The 23,600-nt window shown below is 45.1% G+C and overlaps 1 protein-coding gene across 1 annotated transcript in view; it reads left to right on the top strand.

The window, feature by feature from the left end:
• The window catches only part of FBXO15 (F-box protein 15), a 54,678-nt gene extending 31,721 nt beyond the window's left edge, over positions 1-22,957 (top strand). Inside the window, exons 8-9 of the mRNA XM_062200311.1 lie at positions 15,672-15,796; positions 22,602-22,957. Of these exons, the coding sequence (XP_062056295.1) occupies positions 15,672-15,796; positions 22,602-22,871 (395 nt within the window). The 3' untranslated portion in view covers positions 22,872-22,957. The remainder of the gene's footprint in view (positions 1-15,671; positions 15,797-22,601) is intronic.
• The last annotated feature ends 643 nt before the right edge of the window (positions 22,958-23,600 follow it).

The following is a 23,600-nucleotide window of genomic DNA, read 5'->3' as shown; positions in this document are numbered from 1 at the left end:
TCAAAACTATGTTTAAAGACCATATACCCTCATCCAGAATGCTTGGGACCAGTGGTATTTTAGACTTCAGGTTTTTTGATTTTTCCAGATATTGGAACATTTGCATATACACAATGAGAAATGTTAGGTTAGTGAACTTTTTTTTTTCTTTGAATACTTACCACTTTAAATATTTCACTCCACTCACTTCTTGCTTGCATAGTGTCTGAGAAAAAGTAGGATGTAATTCTTACCCTAACTCTTTATAAGTGAGGTCTTCGTTTACCCTTGCTTCTTTCAGCATTTTTTCTTTGTCTTCTATTTTCTGTTGATTTCTCCTGAGTTTCTAGTTTGTGGGCAGTGGTTTGCCCTGTGACTTCACTTCTCTTATAGTGCTCACAGAGTCGTTGTTCAGCATTTCACCTGTTGTTAGGATGGAGTGGTGCCTTCCAAGCTTCTTTTGATGCTGGACTGGAAACCAGAAGTCCTATTTGACGTTTTATTTGTGTTGCTGTAAATTTACATTTAAAAACTATTGTCATTTGTATTATGAGAGCTGAAAATTCTAAATATGTAGAAGTTTATAGAGAATCAAATAAAAATCCCCAAGGACAGCTGTTGTTCATATTTTGATCTGTTTTCAAGTGAATCACCCTGTTTATATCTAGTGGACAGCATTATGTGAACAGAGTGTTCATTGTGAGCATCTCTATGTCATAAGCAGTTTTTGCAAATTTGATTTTGAAGAGTCGTGTGACATTCCATTGCTTAGCTTTGCCATGATAAGGTGACCCACTCCTAAGGTTGGACATTTAGGTCTCCATTTTTCATAATTACTGTTATCATGAACATTATTTTGAAAAGTGCCCAATGAATTGAGAGGAGAAAATGATACCTGGCTGTTTAAAGTTTACCTATGTCTCTGACTATTACATTGGCTATTTAGAAAATTACTGTCAGGTTTATGATTATTGTAGAGACCATACTACAGGCTAGCGATAATCCTCTTGGGATTATATTCAGTACCATCTCTTACTATTTCTGTGATCTTGTGTAATTACCATAGTGTCGTTGCTTGCCAAATGAGCTCATCACAGCCTGCCTTCCAAGGCACTGCCAGGATTAAAGTGAGGTGACAGAGTGCTTCAAATCGCTTGATGCTATGTTGCTGTATTGTCTATTTTCTAATTGAATGTTTTTGCTTATGTTTGGTTGGTTCTATGCTCCCATATACTGATTCATTCCTTAAATGCCTGCAAGAGCAGGGGGCTGGGCCAGGCCACAAGCCAGGAGCATGGAACTCAGTGTGGGTCTCTCAAGTGGGTGGCAGGGACCCAAGTACTTGAGCCATCACCTGCTGCCGTCCAGGGTGCACATCAGCAGGAAGCTGGAATTGAGAGTGGTGTTGGGACTCAAACACAGGCACTCCAGTTTTAGATGTCAGCAACCTAAGTGGTGTCTTAACTACTACACCTAATGGCCACCCCTACAAAATTTATATGTATTATATTTGTTGCATTTTGCCCATCTTGTCTTCTGCCTTGTCATTTAATTTTGTATATGTTTTGTATATATTGTCTTGAGCTTTCAAAGTTTTTTTGTATATAAATGATATTTTTAATGTCTCCATCTCCCTTTAATATAGGAAGTGTCAGTCTCCAAGATAAGGCAGATGCTCACCTGGATTTCTTTTAGATATTTGTTTCTCTTGTTTTACCTGTGATTCCTGTTGATTAGCATAACCATTATACACCACATACAGATTGCCATGCCTTTTCCTGTAGGATTGCTTCTCTTCGTTGATACTTAGTGTACCATCTCCAGGCAGAAGATATTTCATATATTACTTGTTCATTTTGTCATGAAAATATGTATCCTCTGCTTTCATATAAAATATCTTTCTAATGAGCTCTCATAAATATTTCTTGATTATTTTCATTTGGCCAGATTTTTAAAATATCTTATTTGCATTTTGATATTCATATTAAACATGTACTTTAATTTGGAAGGAATTGATGTATTTTAATTATGTTTTGGTCTGTATTCCTATTTAAGTTTTCCTTTACTACCCTTAGGAAAAAAATTCTTTATATAGCTCCTGTATCCTTCTCAATTTACTAATACTTTCATATCACCATTGTGAATGAATTCTTTTGGATTGTGTCCCCACTTCCTGTGTGTTAGATTTGCTCTATATCCTATAGAATTTTTGCAATATACTTTTCATTAAAGGACTGATTAGGTAGTAAACATTCCATGCATACTCTAAGACACAGTAGAAAATGCTTAGGGGATAAAAGCAGTTATGGGCCTTAGAGACGGCCTTGCTTTGTACCGGGGCAGGGGAATCGTTCAGTTCTTCAACAGCTGAACCTGAGGAGCCAGGGTCACTATTTCTCATCCCATCTTGCTACTCAGATATTTTTTTCAGCTCCTGTTAATTCTCCTTCACCTTTCATGTACAGGCCTTTTAAAACCATCACAGTGTCTTCCTCCTCCAGTCCTTGTTCTTGGGCTCAGTGCATGCTGTGACTTTTAGCCTGTGATGCTTCCTGGTCTTCCTTTGTTGTGACATCTTCACTGTGTCACAGTCTGTTTTTTTTTTTTTTTAAGATTTTATTATATTTATTTGAAAGGCAGAGTTGCAGAGGCAGAGAGACAGAGAGAGAAAGAGAGGGAGGTCTTCCACCCGCTGGTTCACTTCCCAGATGGCCGCAATGGCCGGAGCTGTGCCGATCCGAAGCCAGGAGCTTCCTCTAGGTCTCCCACAGGGTGCAGGGGCCCAAGGACTTGCTTTATCTTCTACTGCTTTCTCAGGCCGCAGCAGAGAGCTAGATCGGAAATGGAGCAGCGGGGACTCCAACTGGTGCCCATATGGGATGCCGGCACTGCAGGCGGTGGCCATACCTGCTGTGCTACAACACCGGGCCCCTTCCCACCCCCCCCCACCCCCCCCCGTATCACAGTCGAATTCTTGCTCTCTTTCAGTGCAAGTTCTATGCCTAAATCTATCTGCTCTTGCTTGCCCTGGTACCTTTATTTGGCTTTTTGTCTCATTTCTCCATCATTTCAAATATGTTTTCCCGTGAAGTCTTCTACTTAAAAATAACATTCATGGAGTAAACATTTGGCTTAGTGCTTAAGACATTTGTTAGGATGCCTGCCCTGGGTTTGGCCCCTGACTCTAACTCCTGCTCCTAGCTGCCTGCTGATGTGGACTTCTTGGAGGCAGTAAGTAGGTGGGTCTCTGCCATCCATGTGGGAGACCTGAATTGCACTCTTGGCTACCAGCTTTGTCCCCACCCCCAGCATTTTGGGAGTGAACCAGTAGATGGAGAGTACTCTTTCTTCTCTCTCTGTCTCACTCTCTGCCTGCATCTCAAAAACATAATAAACATAGTCATATATAAATATTTATGCAGGTATGTATGTTCATGTTTTTCATATCAGATTGCTTTGGGGGAAAAAATTCTGTGTAATTGTTTTTTGTGATTGAAAGCTATAGAAAACCCAACCTAACTCAAACAGGCTTAGCAAAATGGATTCATGTTGTTGAAAAATACAGAGGGAGGGCTTTTTTCAGGTAGTTTGCCTGTCATGTGACTGGATGTTGTCTGTACAGACTGTCTCTTTTCTGTCCCATTCTGATTCTTGATTCACTTGATCCTTTATTAGCCTTCCACTTACGAGGTGATGCTAACTAGCTGTAGATAGCACATTTCACACCTGAGAGTCTTCTGTCCAGCTTGCTCTCTCTTCCCAAGAGTCTCCCTGCCTCTGTTTGACTCTGGGCAGTTGTGAGGTCATCCCTGAGTCAGCCATGTGCCAGGTGAGCAGGTCGTTTCTATCTGAGCCTGGCTTCTACTGTCTCAGGCTCATGGCCGTCCCTGAGTTTGTTGCTCTGAGGAATTCCAGAATATACCCCACAAGAGAAATAGAACATGTATTGGAGAGCCCCAAACAAGTGTCCATATGCTTTTCCTTTAAAATGCTTTGGAAGAACTACCATAGAAAAAACACATTACACTCAAATGAACTGGACAGATATGAAATGGGTCTGAAGGCATGGAAGACAGAGCTGAGTCTTGTACCAGTTTGAACCTATGATAGCAATAGGAAAAGCTACTTCTAACTCTAATAAATTAACCAACAGTGAAGTTTTAAAGAGTCCAACTATATACTTTATTCTCTTTAAACTCAAATTAATTGTCACCAATATCATGAGTGATACCACCAGTATGCATAGCCTATTAGGTCCCAGCTAATGTGAAAAATGTAGGCAGTCAGGGGTTCAAAAGATTAGAAGAGATTTTGTTGAAGTTGTCATATCTAACATGCTATGAAAGCCTGAAATGGGGAGGGAAACTGCTCTAAAGATTTGGAAGTTATATTTTTAAATATTTGTTCTGAGTTACACAGAGAGAGAGAGGCCTTTAGCAAGGATCGGGATCAGGAATGGAGGCGCCAGGACATGCACTGGCACCGGGGATACCAGTGTCACAGGTGGCAGTTTTACCTGCTGTGCCACAATGCCAGGCCTGAAAGTTATGTTTTTTTAATCTCCCACAACTACTGCTCCAGTTCTTTTTACTTTTGCAACCTATGTAACCAAAGGAGCTCTAAGAGCATTCTGAGTCCTACTGTGTCCGCAGATTTTATCTCTTTTGATATTCAAGATCTATGCCTGAAATTAGGTACTGAAACTTCACCTGTATTTGGGATTTAGAAGATACCAGCAGTATTTAAAAACAATTAGCTGAGATAACTGGAAAAGCCATGTATGTGCTCTGGGAGGTTTACGTTAGGTACCTAATAGGGAATGGGAGAATGCTAAAGATTTTCTCTCCCCAAGAATTAGTGCTGATTCCGTTTGATCATTAGACTCCAATGATTACATCACTCTGTTATTAATTACTCCTTTGTAACATCAGATATTTGAGGCCTAATTAATACTGATTAATACTGGCTAACACTATTTGGCAGTGACTTTTCACTTTATACAGCGTCTCTATCTCTGTATTGAAACTCGACATATACACGTAAGGGAGGCTTAGTGAGGTCCACTCTGTCTAATCGTGTTGTTAAGTTGGTCTTTTGGAGGATGGTCTGGGGTACTGTCTCATTCAGTTTCTCCTCATTGGGCTTGACCTTTTGGTTGTGGTTGTTTATGCCTCAGGCAATTCTAATTCATTTAACCATTTTCCTCGTCTTTCAGTTGCTCTAGGAAGATCAGTCACTCAGTCTCTTCTCCTTGTACTTCGTCCTTTTCTATGTTTATTTATGAGGCAAAAATGAACTCTAATCTAGCTGAGAAGTTAGAAATGTTCTTGGTACCATTAACATGCTGTGGAGGAAACTTTCTTTACTTGCAAAGATTGTAGGTTTTTTCTGAAGAGCAGAAACTCTTCTATATAATGAAATAACGTTGACATGCCGAGGGAGGAAATTCTCAGGAGGAGTAGGTGAGGTGGAAGATCTGAGGACAGAGATGGGCCACACCCAGATTTGGATAGGAAAGAAGTGGCAAGAGGGCTCTTCAGAGGAGGGCTGAGACAGCTGTTAACAATGTTTATTGAGTGCTTCCTTCTTCTGTAACTTTTTATTTTGATATAATTTCCAACATGGAAGAAATATAATAGTACAATGGCTATATATATATATATACACACACACACACAGACATATATAAATACACATATATATACACACACACATATATATACACACACACACACACATATATATATATATACAGATAGATATATCTGTCTGTCTGTGTGTATATTTTTTCACCCTGGTTTAGTTCCATTTCATATAAATGGGATCATAGAGTAAATGTGTTATCTCTGGGGTCTTTTACCCCCATCTTTGGTGTCCAGATTCTTCTGTTTACCATGATGCGGTACTGTTGCCAGGTATTAATCATTCATTCCTATTCATTGGTATTCTGTCGAGTGGTTATGACACAATGTGTTCATCCATTTTCTCTTAATGGACAGGAAATTTGGATTATTTTCTGTTGTGGACTTTTGTGAAGAAAGCTGCTGTAGAATTCTTGTAAAAATCTTTTTTTTGCTGACTAGTGTTTTATTTTTCTTGACTAAACACCTAGGACTGGAATTGTTGAGTAAGAAATTGCCAAAAATCTTCATGTGGAAGAAATGTTTATGCATATGTAATTGCCAGACCTTTGAGTGGCTAAACCCTTTCATTGTTCCAATGGTAGTATGTGAAAGTTCTGGCTGCTCCATATGCTAGCCAACATTTGGTATTGATAGTCTTACATTTTAGCCTTTCTTGAGTATAGTCTTAGATTTTAGCCATTCTCTTCAAATTCCAGAATTGTAGGAGTTCTTTATGTGTTCTAGATACCAGTACTTTGTCAGGCACATGCTTTGCAAGTATTTAGTCCCAGTCTTGTTCGTTTTCTTAATGCTATCTTTTAAGGGTCACTGTATGTCCTGTGATAAAATCTTATTTATCATTTGTAATAGTTGCTGCTTTCTTTCTCCTGTCATAAAATCTTTTTACCTTAGTTTACAAAGATATTCTCCATTTTATTTTCTAACAACTTCATGGTTTGGCTTTTATATTTAGATTGGTTATCCATCTCCTCTGGTTAATTTTATGTAGAATCTGGGATAAGCCTTGAACATTTTTTCCTCCTATGAATATCCAGGTTTTTTGTACATTTTTGAAAACACTTTCTTTTCTCATTGAATTATTTTGATATCTTTGTGAAAAATCAATTGTTTATAGAAGTGTAGGTCTATATCTGGACCCATCTATTCTCTTGACCATTTGTGTGACTTTGTGAGCTATACCACATTGTTTTGATTGCTGTAGCTCTACAGAAAGTCTTTTTAATATACATTTATTTATTTATTTATTTATATAAGGAACACATATTTCATGTATTCCACATGAACAGTTTTAAGAACGTAGTGGTACTCTCCCTACCCCCACCCTTCCTTATCCTTCCTTTCTTGTTTTACTTTAAATTTTTGTGATAATAAACTTTGAATTTACTTTATAATAACAAGCTTAACTGTCCACTAAATAAATAATTTAACAAGTAGAAAATGGAAAGACCACTGTTTCTCAGCAGTATAGACTAAGGCTATAAGCAATAATCAAATCTCAACATGTCAAGTTTATTCATATACATTACATTTTTTTTACTCCATATATTAGCTGCCATGTATTAAAGAAAATATATACTATTTGTCTTTTGGGGACTGATTGATTTCACTAATCATAATGGTCTCCAGGTGCATCCATTTTGGTACAAAAGACAGGATTTCATTCTTTTTTGTGACTGAATAATATTCCATCATACACACACACACACACACACCACATTTTCTTTATTCCGTCATCAACTGATAGACATGTGGGTTGATTCCATACTTTAGCTATTGTGAATTGAGCTGCTATAAATATGGGGGTACTGAAAATTCTTTCATATGCTGATTTCATTTCCTTTGAGTGAACTCTCAGGAATGGGACTGCTGGGTCATACGGGAGCTCAATTTTCAGATTTCTGAGGAATCTCCATACTGTCTTCTATAATGACTGTACATTCCCACTACCAGTGTATTAAGGTAACCTTTTCTGCACATCCTCACATGCATTTGCTAATTTTTGATTTTTGCATGATAGTCATTTTAACTGGGGTGAGGTACAACCTCATTGCGATTTTTATTCGTATTCCTCCGATACCTGGTGATACCTAGTGATCTCTGATACCTGTCTTGTCGTGTGTCTGTTAGCCATTTGTATTTCGTCCTTTGAAAAGTGCCTGTTCACATCCTTAGCCCATTTCTTTTTTGTTTTTAAAGATTTATTTATTTACTTGAAAGGCAGAGTTACAGAGAGGCAGAGGCATTGAGAGATAGTGGGATCTTCCATCCACTGGTTCACTCCCTAAATGGCTGCAATGGTTGGAGCTGGGCCAATCTGAAGCCAGGAGCCAGGAGCTTCTTCCAGGTCTCCCACGAGGTTGCAGGGGCCCAAGGACTTGGGCCATCTTCTGCTGCTTTCCTAGGCCATAGCAGAGAGCTGGATAGGAAGTGGAACAGCCAGGACTCAAACTGGCACCCATATGGGATGTTAGCATTGCAGGTGGTGGATTTACCCATTATGCCACAGCGCTAGCCCCTAGCCCATTTCTTAACTAGATTTTTTTTGTTGTTGTTGAGTGTCTTGAACTCTTTATATGTTTTTAATATTAATAGTTTTTTTCTTTTTTTAACTTTTATTTAGTAAATATAAATTTCTAAAGTACAGTTTATGCATGACAATGGCTCCCCCCCATAACTTCCCTCCCACCCGCACCCCTCCCATCTCCCGCTCCCTCTCCCATTCCATTCACATCAAGATTCATTTTCAATTATCTTTATATACAGAAGATTGATTTAGTATAAATTAAGTAAAGATTTCATCAGTTTGCACCCACACAGAACATAAAGTGTAAAATACTGTTTCAGCACTAGTTATAGCATTAATTCACATTGGACAACACATTAAGGACAGAGATCCTACATGAGGAGTAAGCACACAGTGACTCCTGTTGTTGACTTAACAATTTGACACTCTTGTTTATGGCATCAGTAATCTCCCTAGGCTCTTGTCATGAGTTGCCAAGGCTATAGAAGCCTTTTGAGTTCGCCGACATCGATCTTATTTAGACAAGGTCATAGTCAAAGTGGAAGTTCTCTCCTCCCTTCAGAGAAAGGTACCTCCTTCTTTGATGTAACCATGGTCAAGTTCCAAGCTGAGTAAAACCAGGACACAAATAGAAAGCACTTTCTGAGACTGTGAGGATTAACAGCATTAGTACCTATATTAACACTACAGGGGCTGGCCAGCGCCACAGCTCAATAGGCTAATCCTCCACCTTGCGGCACCGGCACACCGGATTCTAGTCCCGGTCAGGGCTCCGGATTCTGTCCTGGTTGCCCCTCTTCCAGGCCAGCTCTCTGCTGTGGCCAGGGAAGGCAGTGGAGGATGGCCCAAGTGCTTGGGCCCTGCACTCCATGGGAGACCAGGGAAAGCACCTGGCTCCTGGTTTCAGATCAGCGTGGTGTGCTGGCCACAGCGCGCCAGCCGCGGCGGCCATTGGAGGGTGAACCAACGGCAAAAGGAAGACCTTTCTCTCTGTCTCTCTCTCTCACTGTCCACTCTGCCTGTCAAAAACAAAAACAAAACAAAAACAAAAAAACCACTACAGGGTAGCTCATTTATTCCAGGCTAGGAGTGCTACCACCTCATGTGCATTTTCTCAATATTAATAGTCTATCCAAAGATAGAGAACTAAGTCCACTGCCAAGCAGAAAGTAGAAAGGTGTCAAGTTCATGGCTTGGAAGAGCCAATAACGACAGGAGGTCCATTTACTCAAGTCTATAGATTAAATGCAGTTACAATCATAATCTCAGCAGGCATTTTAACAAATAGTCTGTAAATACCTTTCTACTGGGATCTTACTCGCAGAGATCTTTCATTTAGGGTTTTTTTTTTTTTTTTTTTTTGCCAGAGTGTCTTGGTTTTCCATGCCTAAAATACTCTCATGAGCTCTTCAGCCAGATCTGAATGCCTTCAGGGCTGATTCTGAGGCCAGAGTGCTGTTTAGGACATCTGCCATTCTATGAGTCTGCTGTGTATCCCGCTTCCCATGTTGGACTGTTCTCTCCCTTTTTTATTCTACCAGTTAGTATTAGCAGACACTAGTCTTGTTTGTGTGATCCCTTTGACCTTAGACTTATCAGTATGATCAATTGTGAACTGAAATTGATCACTTGGACTAGTGAGATGGCATTGGTACATGCCACCTTGATGGGATTGTATTGGAAGCCCCTGGCACATTTCTAACTCCACTATTTGGGGCAAGTCCGATTGAGCATGTCCCAAATTGTACAATTTGAATATGTACAATTTGAATATTAATAGTTTATAAAATCTATAGTTTGCAAATATTTTCTCCCATTCTGTCAGTTACCTCTTCACTCTGTTGAATGTTTCTCTTAGCTAGATGTAATCCAACCTGTCTATTTTAGCTTTTATTGCCTGTGCTTCTGGGGTCTTATCTAAGAAGTCTTTTCCTATGCCAGATTTTCTTCTAGTGATTGACGGTTTCAGGTCTTAAGTTTAGATCCATGATTCATTTTGAATTGACTTTTATATATGGTGTAAGGTAGGGGTCTTTTTTCATATGTCTGTATGTGGCGATCTAGTTTTCTAGCAATATGTTGAAGAGACTGTCCTTCTTCCAGGGGGTAATTTTAACTTGTTTGTCAAAGATTAGTTGGTTGTAGATGCGTAGATCAATTTCTGGGTTGTTAACTTGTCTCATTGAGCCACATGTCTGTTCTTGTGCCAATACCAGGCTGTTTTGATTGTGAGTGCACTGCAGTGTGTCTTGAAAACTGGTATTGTGATGCCTCCAGCTTTGTTTTTATTGTGTAAGATTGCTTTAGCTGTTTGGATCTCTTTTGTTTCCTACAGAAGATCTTGAAGCCAATTTTTCCCCTCTTTTCAAGGTCATTTAGACTATTTTAGGTGCTTTGTACTTCCATATGAAGTTTAGGATATTTTGTTAATTTTTCTAAATATTAATTATTTACAGACTATTTGTTAAAATGCCTGCTGAGATTATGATTGTAACTGCATTTAATCTATAGACTTGAGTAAATGGACCTCCTGTCGTTATTGGCTCTTCCAAGCCATGAACCTGACACCTTTCTACTTTCTGCTTGGCAGTGGACTTAGTTCTCTATCTTTGGATAGACTATTAATATTGAGAAAATGCACATGAGGTGGTAGCGCTCCTAGCCTGGAATAAATGAGCTACCCTGTAGTGTTAATATAGGCACTAATGCTGTTAACCCTCACAGTCTCAGAAAGTGCTTTCTATTTGTGTCCTTGGAACTTGACCATGGTTACACAGTTAGTAAATAAGATGGCGGGCAGTGTTGGAATGGGATCTTTCTGACTCTGTAGACCGTTCTTTTTTTTTTTTTTTTTTTAAGATTTAGTTATTTACTTGAAAGAGGTACACAGGGAGAGATTGATCTTCCATCGAAGATTCACTCCCCAAATGGGTGCAGTAGCCACGGCTGAGCCAGGCCGAAGCCAGGAGCCAGGAGCTTCTTCTGGGTCTCCCATATGGGTGCAGGGGCGGGGCCCAAGCACTTGGGCCATCTTCTGGTGCTTTCCCAGGCACGTGACCAGGGAGCTGCATCAGAAGTGGAGCAGTCGGATCTCAAACCAGCACCCATATGAGATGTCAGTGGCGCAGGTGGCAGCTTTATCCACTGCAGCACAACGCTGGCCCCTGCAGAACGTTCTTATAAGGGCAGTGTCATTGGAAGCCGAAGAGGTGCCCCTTGAATTGTGTTTGGCCTCATTGTGGAGATGGCAGTGTGTAATGATAGTTGAGATTTGAGTCTCCACCAACAGAATTATTCTGAATGGCGTAAGGAACACAGGACTTGCAGGGGCTGTGCTAGCTCACGGTCTGCAGGAGAGCCAGACTGTGCGTTCGTATGTGTGTGCACAGGCACGTTTTGTGGCTCCTCCTGTGGAAACAGCGCCATTATAGTGCCCACGAGGGGACTTGGGAGTTCTGCCCCACGAGCACAAGGGCCTGGGCCCTCTGCTGCAGCGAGTCAGGAGATGGTTTTCCCTACTCTGTTACCTCCTCACTGTTCACTTTGATTGCAGGGCTGTTTGTCGCACTGAGGGAATCTGGGTCACTTGTGAGCTGCTAATGAGGAAGATCAGGGATGGGTGAGCGTGAGCTTGGGGCTCCGAGATTAGGACGTCCCCCACGTCCTGGGGAGCTGTAAGTGCTTCCCCAGTGTATCTTTTCTGCTGACAGAAAAATGAAAACGCTTCCTGAGAACTTGAATCCACATTGTAACTTCTTAGCTAGGATACAGACTGACAGATGATGCCCCCTTTCTGTGTGCTTTAACCCCCTACAGCACGGGCCATGCCTCAGGACACAGTTGGCCTCACGTTTCTGCCACTTTCCAGTATGTGACCTAGGTGAGTTACCACCAACCTCCCTGTGCAACAGGAAACTGTTACACCTGATTAATCATATTATTCTAAGGGAGCTGTCGTTGAGGCACAGTGGGTTAAGCCACTACCTGTAGTGCTGGCATCCCATGTAAGTGTTGGTTTGAGCCCCAGCTGCTCCACTTCCAATCCAGCTCCCTACTAATGTGCCTGTGAAAGCAGCAGAAGATGGCTCAAGTGCTTGGGCCTCTGCCATTCACATGGGAAATGTAGATGGAGTTCTGGGCTCCTGGCTTCAGCCTGCACATCCCTGGCCATTGTGACCATTTAGGGAGAAACCACCAGGTGGAAGATTTCTCTCTCTCTCTCTCTCTCTTTCTCTCTCTCCCCCTCCCTCTCTCTCCCCTTCTCCCCTTCTTTCCCCACCTCCCTTTCTCCCTATAACTCTGACTTTCAAATAAATAAATAAATCCTAAAAAATAGTAATTCTAAGCTAAGTTTTTTTTTCTTAAAGATTTATTTATTTGAAAGGCAGCATTACGAAGAGGCAAAGGCAGAGAGAGGGAGAGAGAAAGAGAGAGAAGTCTTCCATCTGCTGGTTCACTCCCCAGATGGCTGCAATGGCTGGAGCTGTGCTGATCTGAAGTCAGGAACCAGGAGCTTCCGAGTCTCCCATGTGGATGCAGGGGCCCAAGGACTTGGACCATCTTCTACTTTGATTTCCCAGGCCATAGCAGAGAGCTGGATTGGAGGTGGAGCAGCTGGGACTTGAACTGGCACCTATATGGGATGCAGGCAGCAGCTTTACCCACTATACCACATTGCTGTTCCCAGCTGTTCTTAACCTGCTTATTCACAAATATTGCCTGTTGTGTATACACACACTTTCCTTCATCCATAGATTCCACGTGCAGATTGTAAATGGAGGAAGAGGGAGCCTTTCTGTGTTCTACAGATAGCAGTGGTTCCGAAGGTTGGTGGCAAGAGCTGTCTGGCCTTCCAAGTTGTATGCGTCACACTTGTGAAGCGGGAGGGTGTCCTTGCTTCCTGTGGGAAGGTCATGTTCATTAGCTCAGACACTTGCTGTTGAGACGTTGCTGGTTGTTGTACTTTGGAGTTCATTTTCAGCGTTGTCCTGAAGATAGGCCGTGTGGAAAATGGGCTCCGAATTTTCTGTGGGGCACTGTTGGCTGCCAGCAGGCACGCCTGCCGTTGCCGTGCCAGATGGAGTTCTCCCTTGATTTTGCACATGGCTGTGCAGTAGTGGAGAGCAGAGCGGAGCCACATCTGGTCCGTTTGGAATGTCATTACTCAGTCTCCACGGAGGCCTCGCTTTTCACAGACTTCCTCCCTGCTTTGTCGGGCCCTGCCGAGGTGGTGGTAGGGCCCTCGCCTGGGAAGGGTCAGTGTCGTTTGGCATTCATCCCTGTACCCCGGGAGCGTGGAGAGACGCTGCACAGTTTTGGCTAATTGCTCCGCAGCAGAGAGGAGAGTATGGGCTGCGTCTGTCCTTGGAACAAAAGGAAGACTCAGAAAATGCAGCCACTGAGGCTAAGCGCGCCCTCCTGCAGGGCTCCGAATGCCTGCCTCTGAGAGCGTCTTTTACTTAAACCAAATTACTGTATTACATGCACGCTATTTTATCACCGCAGAGGCCCCTTGTGAAGCATCATCTTTAACCTGTTGGCTACGCTTAGGCTGAAGAATACCATATAAAATGTCTGGAACAGGGCTTTGTCTCCCAAGGCAACTTAGCTTTGATTTTATTTTGTCCCAGAAAATATGACAACCTGGGGTTAGAGAACAGTTGCTGTTCTCCATTTTCCCCATCTGCCTGTCCTGTGACTTAGATCTTGCCTTTATTCAAGTGTCTGTCTCTGAAGAAATCTTACGCACGTGTGATATGCCTTGACGGTCGCCGGCCCTGGCATGTGAGCATGGATCTGTAAAGCTTACGGCATTACCGAAAGTCTGGTCCTTGTCAGCGGTGCCACATCAAAATGACAAGGACAGGTTTAAGGATAAAGGAGAGAGGAAGTTTAATCCAGTGGTCCCTGAGGAAGGTACCAGACTGGAGTCTCCCGAGCTGCAGTCCTGGCCAGTGAGGGTGGGCTGGGGCTTTTAAGGAATGCGAAAGGGAGGTTGAGGTGTGCTGGGGACATGACTAATGGCGTGTCAGGAGTAGATAGGTGCCGAAACTGATAATGGCATTGTATCAATCTGAGATGTCAACACAATTCACTGAGAAATTTGCTGGGTGGTTTGACTTTATCATGGGAGAGCATAGCGGGAGGTTCTGCGTAACTAAGCAGCTACAAACATTCCTTGTCTGGAATCTGAAGGAGGTGGAGTCCTGCGGAAGAGTCTCATTAACCAAGATGAGGCCCACTCTGTGTGTGTTGTGCCCTTAGTGGTTCACACCCCTCTACCTTCATTACAGTAAATTCTGTCCTCTGGTCATGCTGACAGGGGACAGCTAGCCTCCTTTGCAACCTGAGCTGACTCCCAAGGCCAGTTTCTGGAATTCACCAGCAGACGTGATTTATCTGTTTGAATAGACACCTCACTTAGTCACAAGCCCAGTAGTTAGCTTCGTTTATCAGAATATAAGAGGAAGAGAAAGATGTGTTTCATATGGCTACCGTGGCTGTGTGAAGCTGGACGGTGCCGCAGGCTCTCCCAGTGCAAGAGGCCCTGGTGTGGGCTGCTTGGGTGGTGCAGGCTTCTCAGAGTGTGAGGCGTCAAGTAGCCAGCATTGAGCCAGTGAAGTGAGGGTTTGGCCTTGAGTTTAACAGGCATTGCAAGAACTTTACTCATTTCCTTTTTTAAAGATTTATTCTTAATTATTTGAAAGGCAGAGTTAGGGAGGGAGGGGGAGAGAGAGAGAGAGAGAGAGAGAAAGAATCTTCTATCTGCTGTTTCATTCCCCAAATGGCCACAATATCCAGGGCAGGACCAGACTGAAGCCAGGAGCCAGGAGCTTCCTCCAGGTCTCCCACGTGGGTGCAGGGGCTCAAGCCCTTGGGCCATCTTCCGCGGCTTTCTCAGGCATATTAGCAGGGAGCTGGATCAGAAGTGGAGCAGCCGGGACTCCAACTGGCACACATATGGGATGCTGGCATTGCAGGCGGCAGCTTGACCTGCTATGCCACAGTGCCGACCCCTTTCTTACCCATCTCTAAGCACAGGCAAGGTGTTCAGTTTGGGCTTTTTCCCTTACCTCCTCCTGTGCACCTGCTCTCCAGTCCCCGGTTTCTCAGACAGCTCTCTCATTGCTCTCTGATGCCTGGTTTCTTTTGTTGACATTTCTGCATGTGCTTTCTTAGGTCCTTAGTTCTGATAGTCCACTTCCACTGCTGTTGGCTTACCCAAGTCCGAGGAACTTCTGTTTTCTCATGGTCTTTCCATTAGTCACAGAGTAGGTGTCCAGTTCACTCTGGCCTTCCCAGCTTACTTACCTTTGACAGAGCTTTGCTGGAACACTCCCTCTTTTTCTGGCACCGAGAGACCGCTCTGGCCTTGAGCAGGAGGCCGAGATGAGCTGTTGCCGGTGTTACTCTCTGACCTCAGCAGGATGAGACCCCCTTTGTGGAACAGCCACGCTGAAGATTGTTGTGTTGTTCTGCGTGGTGTGCGGTCATTAACAGATCTTAATCTTACATCTTTTCAGAACACATTGAAAATGGACACATCAAGCTCATTGTTATAAATGTTACGAATAACAGAGAGCACCTACCTCTTGTTGGAAAAATTGGCCTTACTTGGAGAACTAATATATTTTATGGCTTTATAAAGGTAAGAAAAGTTATTTTCTTTCTTTCAAGTTTCCATATAACAAAAGAAGGCTGTGCGGGGTGTGTGTGTGTGTGTGTGTGTGTTTATATATATAGTGCCTCCTATACAGTCTTGGATTTCTTATTCTGGTTTCTGAAGATTTGTGCACATTCAGCTGATTTATTCATCAGGTGCTTACCTTTTGTTTTTCACTGAGGGAGGTGAAATAGGAGGGGTGGGTGGTCTGTGAGGAAGTGTCTGGAATGTGTTCACTACAGTCTGTGTTCCCACAAAGCCCCCTCTGTTTTTGTGGACAGAGTGGAGCTGAATGTTGGACTAGGCAAGTAGCATTTCCTCAAAACATCTACCATGCACCACTTTTAACTGTACTGAGTTAGAAGTTCTGGTTTTGGGTTTCAGCTATTTCCTTGAACAGTTAAGAATTAGCCACATGGATAGGAGAGTTGTAGCGGGCTAGGAATGGGCAGGACGGAAAGAAGAGGAGGAGAAATGCTCTCTCCTCGTGTTGCTTTCTTCTGAGATTCCTATGCCCGGCATACCTTGGCTGTCATCACTCTCCATCTTTATTTTGTAGACCGAGCAGGACGTGTAGGCACAGGAGCCAGGGGTTGATGTCCTGTGACTCTGGAGGGCCTCCTGTCCCATGGCTTCATTTTGCCCCGTGTGTGTGGGTACCGTTAGTAGAACTGTTACTCATGGTGACCGAGGTGGTGACCTTTGTTAGAGCTTTACTCATGGTGACTGAGACTGAGACCAGTGTTTTCACAGAACATTATCTTTTGAACAGTGTGATATTTGATACAATGAAATATTGGCCAGTACTGATATTGTTATGTAAATGTTTAAACTTTGGTAAACATCAAGTTTATCACACTCAAAAGATATTGTTTCATGTCTTTAAGAATACAGATTTAAGTTCTTCATTTTTGATAGATTTAGAAACCTATAGTAAAAATAGATACAAAATATTAAAAGTTGACTTTGAGGTAGAGTACGAGCTTAAAAAGGGTCAACATAATTAAAAAATAATAATTTGTTGTGTTTCCTGATAGTTTAGAGCAAGATAAAAGCAGTCATTTAGTTCTCACTGGGGGAGAAAATGGAAGTAGAGTCATTTTACTGTGAGACAATGCTTCTTCCCAGCTGATTATTAAAAACAAAACAGAATTTTGTTAAAATTTTATGAAAAAACAAAATGGAATTTTATGTAAGACTGACTAAGCTACTAATGGGCTAGTCTTGGACCATGGTTTTTTTAAATTTATTTATTTATTTGAGCGGTAGAGTTACAGAGAGAGGGAGAGACAGAGAGGGAAGTCTTCCATCTGCCGGTTCACTCCCCAAATGACTGCAACAGCTGCAACAGCTGGAGCTGGGCCGATCCAAAGCCAGGAGCCAGGAGCTGCTTCTGGGTCTTCCATGCAGGTTCAGGGGCCCAAGCACTTGGACCATCTTCTACTGCTTTCCCAGGCCATACCAGAGAGCTGGATCAGAAGAGCAGCTGGGACTTGAACCAGTGTCCGTTTGGGATGCTGGTGCTGCAGGTGGAGGCTTAGCCCACTGTGCCACAGCGCTGGCTCCTTAGTCCATGTTTCAGCCGCAGGTGAGCTAACAGGTTTCTAGAGCAGTTCTCACAGAAGCTGAGGGCATGGTTTTCAGACTGGGCCTTCACACACGTTCCACGCTGCGATTCTGGAGATTGCCAAGCCAGGACGACTCAGATACACAGGCTTCTGGCAAAATAGCATACTGCGAGGACAAGGTTTTCTGTCCTTAGATTCAGGAGTAGCTTGTGTAGTCCTGGACAGTTTTGCATGTAAATTCCTTCCCTCAGCTCGGGGAGAAGACAGAGCTGATCCAAAGCCTTGCCCTCTCTCGGGGCCTGGAGGGGTGAGCGGTCAGCTTGTGTTTTCCCTTTACACTGTTGGTTCAGTGGGAAGACTGACCCGTCGTTCAGTTCCCAGGGACAGCAGTCAGGGCGTGAGGCCGTGCTCCCGCAGATGGCAAACTTCCCTCCAGCCATCTGATCACTCCAACCATGGTGATGTGATAAAAGGGATTGTAAAAGGTTGTCTTAAAGGAGTGAACTTTTTTGAGGCAGGGGCAGATGGTAGAAAAAAGTTTCTCAAGTCCATGTAATTGTTTAAACAAAATAAAGTAAACATGCTGCCTCTCCTAGAAACTGTGGGGAGAAGCCTGGTGAGGAACATGCTGATGGCCTGTGTCAGAGTGCCCCTGCAGCGAGGGCTAGACGGAGCCGCCGAGCCTGACCCTTCCGCTCACAGGGACAGAGGGTGAAACAGTAATATTAGTGGTGGTGTCAGAGAATGCCGGCTTGTCGCACTGCTTTGTTGGACGGGAGTCTCTGATGCTCCCTTAACAACCTCTCCTCCCCCATACCTGGGAGGAAAAGTGGCCCCCACACTGACTGGGATGCAGGTGGTTCGGGTGCAAGGGCATCAGTAGCTCCGGTTCCTGGAGGAGGACCTCGCCGGCCTCCGAGCTTGTGTGGCAGCGTATTCAGCTGTGATAGAAATGGTCATGTTCTAAGCACATAGGTTTTTTCTTGTTTAAAGTCAGGTTTTGCTATTTACTGTGTTTTAAAGACACTTGCAGTGGCTGAATGCTGATAACGGAGTCACGCAGGACGGTCGCTCCACAGGTGGTTGCCAGCCCCTCATAAACTACAGAGCCCATTGTAAATAGCCAGGCTCCCCAGGCAAGGCAGCCCTGCAGCCATCTTCAGTGTAATTCTAAATAAAATGCTCTCACGACCTGTCTTCCCCCAGTTCCTATCAGAATTTCTGATGGATGGATTTTCTGTTGGTAAGGTTTTCCTTCTATGTCTTCCTTTTACTTTATTCTTTCAGACCTCGCCATTTGTGATGTTATTTTAATGTTATTTCTAAATCTCTGTACAGTTTTAATTTACACTGGATATTTTAGTAGAGCTCTGGGGTGTGTTTTCTGCAATATGAGTAGAGTTCAGTAGACTCTGCTGTGGGCATATCATGAGATCAACGTATTGTGGGTGGCTGTGCCTCCGAGAAAGGTGCTGCAGCCACTCTGGAGGAGTGACTAAGGCCGACAGCTCCACAAACACAAACGTCTTGGAAAGAGTAGGACGTTCCCATGTGCTCCTCTCTCCCTGGCATTGCATCCTGTGCCTGGAGCAAGTCGTAATGAGCAGCCTCACTTGAGCCTGCTTCGGCCTCCCTGGCCCAGGCTGGGTTGGGTGCTGTGGACTGCAGGGCTTCTGGCGTTGGCCACATACTGTTCCCTTCTCTCCTCTTGTCTTCATTAACTCTTGTTCATCCTTTACGACACAGCTTCACTTATCATTGTTTGCTTATTCATCAGCGCTGGACTGAGCTCTGTGACTGGAGCATGTGAAGTGCTTCCAGCCAAGCCACCACACGCACAGGTGCACCACTCCTTGCATGTGTGGTGGGTTGAGATGGGAGCACCAGGAAAACACCCCTGAGGAGCTGATATCTGCACTGGGTTCTGCATGCTGGTGTAGACAGGAGAGGGTGGGCAGAGGAGAGCTCTTGGACACAGGGTATCTGGACAGCCCTTTGTCACGTGGCTGTGTGGTAAGTTCAGGGAGTGGGAGGAAGGCCCGTGTGGCTGGAGCACTGCTGGCACCAGGAGCAGCAGGAGTTGGTGTGGACAGGTGGGCGGGGCCTGGCCAAGCCTTAAAGGCAAGATGGGAATTGGGTCCTTTTGTTGAAGCCCTCACTGGGTTTTTACCTGCGGATTACTTGCATTTTGTCACGACTCATCTTTGGAATTTGGAGAATGAGTGAGAATGAATGGGGGGAGACTTGAAGGCTGCTGTTGTGATTCCTTAAAGAAAAGTATGGTAACTTTGTGTCTTAGTATACAAATGCTGTAGGCTGGGCCACTCTTAGATAACAGGTTTATTTCTCAGGGTTCTGGAGGCTGGGAAGTCCAGGAGCAAGGCATCAGCAAATGTAGGGTCTGGTGAGGGCCCTCTGCCTGCTTTGTAGGTGGCACTTTTGGCTGGGCCCTCACATGCAGAAGGGGTGAGGCAGCTCCCTGGGGCCTCTCTTGTAAGGGCAGTGATCCCAGTCCTGTGGGCCCAGTCCTCGCAACCTGATCTCCTCCCAGAGCCCAGCCTCCTACTACATCACGCTGGGCATGAGGATAAACCCATGAACATAGGTGTGCACGAACATTCAGACCATGGAGCTGTGAGGGAGTGACTTGGAGGTGGGGAGGGGGAGACTATTTGAAGACAGTTGGGAGGTTAGACACCAGCAGGATTTGGTGACGGACTGGGTGTAGAGGGTCAGGTAGGCGATGTCTAGGGTGGTGTCCAGGCTTCAGGCTTGCCCAGCTGGCCCGTCAGTGATGGTTCCTCCAGTCCCTGAGATGAGCACTGGGAGAATTCTTGGATGATCACGAGTTTGCAGACAGTTGTGCTGACTTTGAGAGATCTGGGGCTTAGAAAAAGGTTCTGCGTGGAGATGTGGAGATGTGCTTTTGAAAATCACAGGCATATTGGTTATTTATGTTGAGGTCTTCCATCTGCTGGTTTACTCCCCAAATGGCCATGATGGCTGGAGCCAGGCCAATCCAAAACCAGGAACAAGGAGCCTCCTCTGGGTCCCCCTTGTGGGTGCAGGGGTCCAAGCACTTGGGCCATCTTCTACTGCTTTCCCAGGTGCATTAGCAGGGAGCTGGATTGGAAGTGGGGCAGCCAGGACTTGAACCAGTGCCTGTGTGGGATGCTGAAACTGCAGGTGGCGGCTTAACCTGCTGTGCCACAGTGCTGGCCCCATGTTGGTTATCTATTTAACTGTGGTTGTAGATGAATTCCATTTTGGAGAGAGATTATGCATAGGGGAAATAGGGCTTGGGCTCGAGCTGTGAGAAGCCAGCACTGGGGTTTGGTGGAAAGCTTCAGAGAGGTGGATCTGGAGGCATGTGCGAAGAGAGCGTTTCAAGACAAGAATCACAAATAATTCAGAATGCTGCTGAGATAGAGACTCGCAGATGTCCCCTCGATGTTGTGGCTCTGTGACAAGATGGTGTGGGTAAATGACAGATTGGAATGGGCCGGGGAGTGAGTGGGAGTTCCAGAAATGGACAGGTCAGGTGGAGGCAGCCTGCTGGAGAGCTCTGTGTGGGGAGGCCGGGAAGAACAAAGCCGCCGCGGGGTCCGTGGAGGTTATTTCCCTCTGTCTCTACAGTATGTGAGTTCCCTGGACGTGTTTGTGGGTTACTAGCTGATGGGAGCGGGCGGTATCCACTTGGGAGAGAGAAAGATGAGCCACAGTGCAGGCTGCTGGGCTGGTTAAATGGCTGGAAACAGTATACCCGTCCAAGAATGTGGAGCAGACAGCGTGGGATCTGGCATTGGAGAGATGAGGAAGTGCTTTTCACCTTCTCTGTGACAGGTGGCACCATCGCCCAGGGCAGCCCATGGGAAGGATGCAAACGGTCAAGGGAGGGGTCAGGGTTTGGGAGACTGGTTCACTGGGGAGGAGGGTGGGCCCTCCACAAGTAAAACAGGACCAACAGGTGACACTAGGGATGATTGGGGACTCTCGGCAGAACTGGCAGCTGTGTGGGATTCTCCAGCAGTGCACGAGAGCTCTGTGCAGAAGGAGGTGGGAAATGATGGCTGCGTCAGGGCTGGGGTTCTGAGGGAGGGGCAAGGGGGTCTGCGCCCTGGCGAGGGTGTCAGTGCAGTGAAGGACGAGGGAGTCTGGAGTGGGTGAGAAGCGGCCTCAGCCAGGATGGTTGCAGGGCAGGCTGGTGGGCGTGGGTGCGTAGGCAGTGCTGGTCACACCTGTCCATGCTTCCCACTGCAGATCCATGAGTGTGAACGGACAGCCCCACGTGTAGTTCAAACAAAAGTCCCCAGGACTCTGTTTATGCACACAGTGTGCGGTGCATGGGGATTGTGTTCTGTTTTGTTTGGTTCTGTCACGTTTTGTTGTAAGGTTATGCCCCATGGAGTTTAGGGCAGGATGCACTCAGAGGTTGTGGCTCTGCCACGGCAGCACTGGGATTTGGTTGCAGTGCAGTTGCAGAGGGAGTAGAATGAAGCTGGAAGATGAGATGTGTTTGGAAAGCGATGCTTCTGGTGTTGATTTTGCAAGCAGAGCATTGATGGGAAGTGACGTCTGGAGGAGTAGCTGTGGGAGCGAGTGACTGAGCTGAAGTTGGAGAGGGGATCTCAGGGCTGCATAGCCTAGGGTTGAGGGTCCAAGGGCATTGATCGCTCCCCTGGGTGCCCAAAGTATCGGCTCACTCACGATGACGGAGAGACATGGGAGTGAGGGAGCAAACGGGAGAGACAGAGACAGACAGTGGGCTTGGTGTTGATCTTGGAAGGAGGGGGACTGAGCAAGCTGTTGGTGTGTGAAGAATCCGTGGAGGAGCAGGGGTGGGAGAGGTGGAAAGTCAGCGCCACAGAGGGTGGAAGGTGACTGTGACAGCAACGCGGCTTCCCAGGGCAGTCTGACGTGTCCCGCTTGCAGGCAGCACGTGCTGGCATTTGTGTGACTGACGTAGCGTCAGCTGCCTGTGGACTGAAATTTCCATTTCTCCGAGGCTCCAGCACCAAGTGCTGTGCCATGCTGAGCGTGCCACAGGCCTCTCGTGTGTTTGAGTGTGACTGTTGACCACGGGACGGTAAATGCTGGTTGTCGACCACACACGACTGACACAGGGTTCTGGATTCGGTGACGCGCACAGCACTTGCAGCCAGTTTTCTGTGGAGATCGGGGCTGTGCGGCATCACGCTGACAAATCTTTGCTTGTCTCGCAGAGCTGCTCTATAATGGACGTGACTCTTCTAGACGAATACGGGAAGCCTTTCTGGTGCTTGAGTTCCCCAGTCTGCGTGCGATCTGCCGCCAGCCCCTCGGATGGCCCTAACTTCCTGGGCCAGACATTCTACGTGGACTACGTGGATGTGGAGGGAGCGGTGCACGCGGAGCTGGTGTGGATGCAGGAGACCGAGGAGTACTTCCTCGTCAGCCTGGTCCTTCAGCTCGCCGTGGCGAAAGTGAACCACTGGTTTGGGACGAAATACTGAATGTGAACAGCCGTTGGCAAAGAAGTGTTGCTAGTTGGCTGTTTCTTTTTGACTTACTCGCTTTGTTCTTGGGGTTGGACGTTCAAATAAAGCCTTTCCGTAGTAGTCTTTTTGGTGCCTTCCTATTTCACATTAGAAATTATGATTTATGGGTCACCTTAAAATTAATGTTTAGGAGATTAAGTTTAAAAAGAAGAAAACAGCACATTGTAATAAAAATTTATATGAGATGAAAAGGAAAAAAATTATTTCTTTCCTGCCCTCAGCCAGTCTCCTGAGCACGCAGTCAGCACTATCTCTGTGTTGTGCCATGCAGGCCAGGCTCTCTCTTCCCCTGATTGGTAAGGAGCCCAGAGAGGAGACACCCTTATGCATGAACTTCACATATGAACTTGGGATTACACAGGGTGTGTTCACAGCATTCAGCAGCTATGTTCCTGTTTAACGAAACAGCGTGGAGTAGAGAAGTGGCCTGGCTCTCAAGGAAATCATCGGAAGAAATTATTGTAACTTAAAAGAGCGCGGCACAGCGCAATACAAGTAAGACCCCGCATACATTAGCGGGTGGGAGTAGACAGACTACTGAATACTTCCTCTGTGGAAATATTTGTAAAAATTGACACATGTCTGGCATTCATATCAGGATGGCATGTATCTAAACATATTGGTATGTTCACCATAAGTATTTTTTCTTCCACTTAAAAAGTTACTCTCAGAGGAGACTGTCAG

The sequence above is a fragment of the Lepus europaeus genome, chromosome 9, assembly GCF_033115175.1.
Source record: "Lepus europaeus isolate LE1 chromosome 9, mLepTim1.pri, whole genome shotgun sequence".
Lineage (NCBI taxonomy): Eukaryota > Metazoa > Chordata > Mammalia > Lagomorpha > Leporidae > Lepus > Lepus europaeus.
This window is presented reverse-complemented; position numbering and strand designations above follow the sequence as displayed.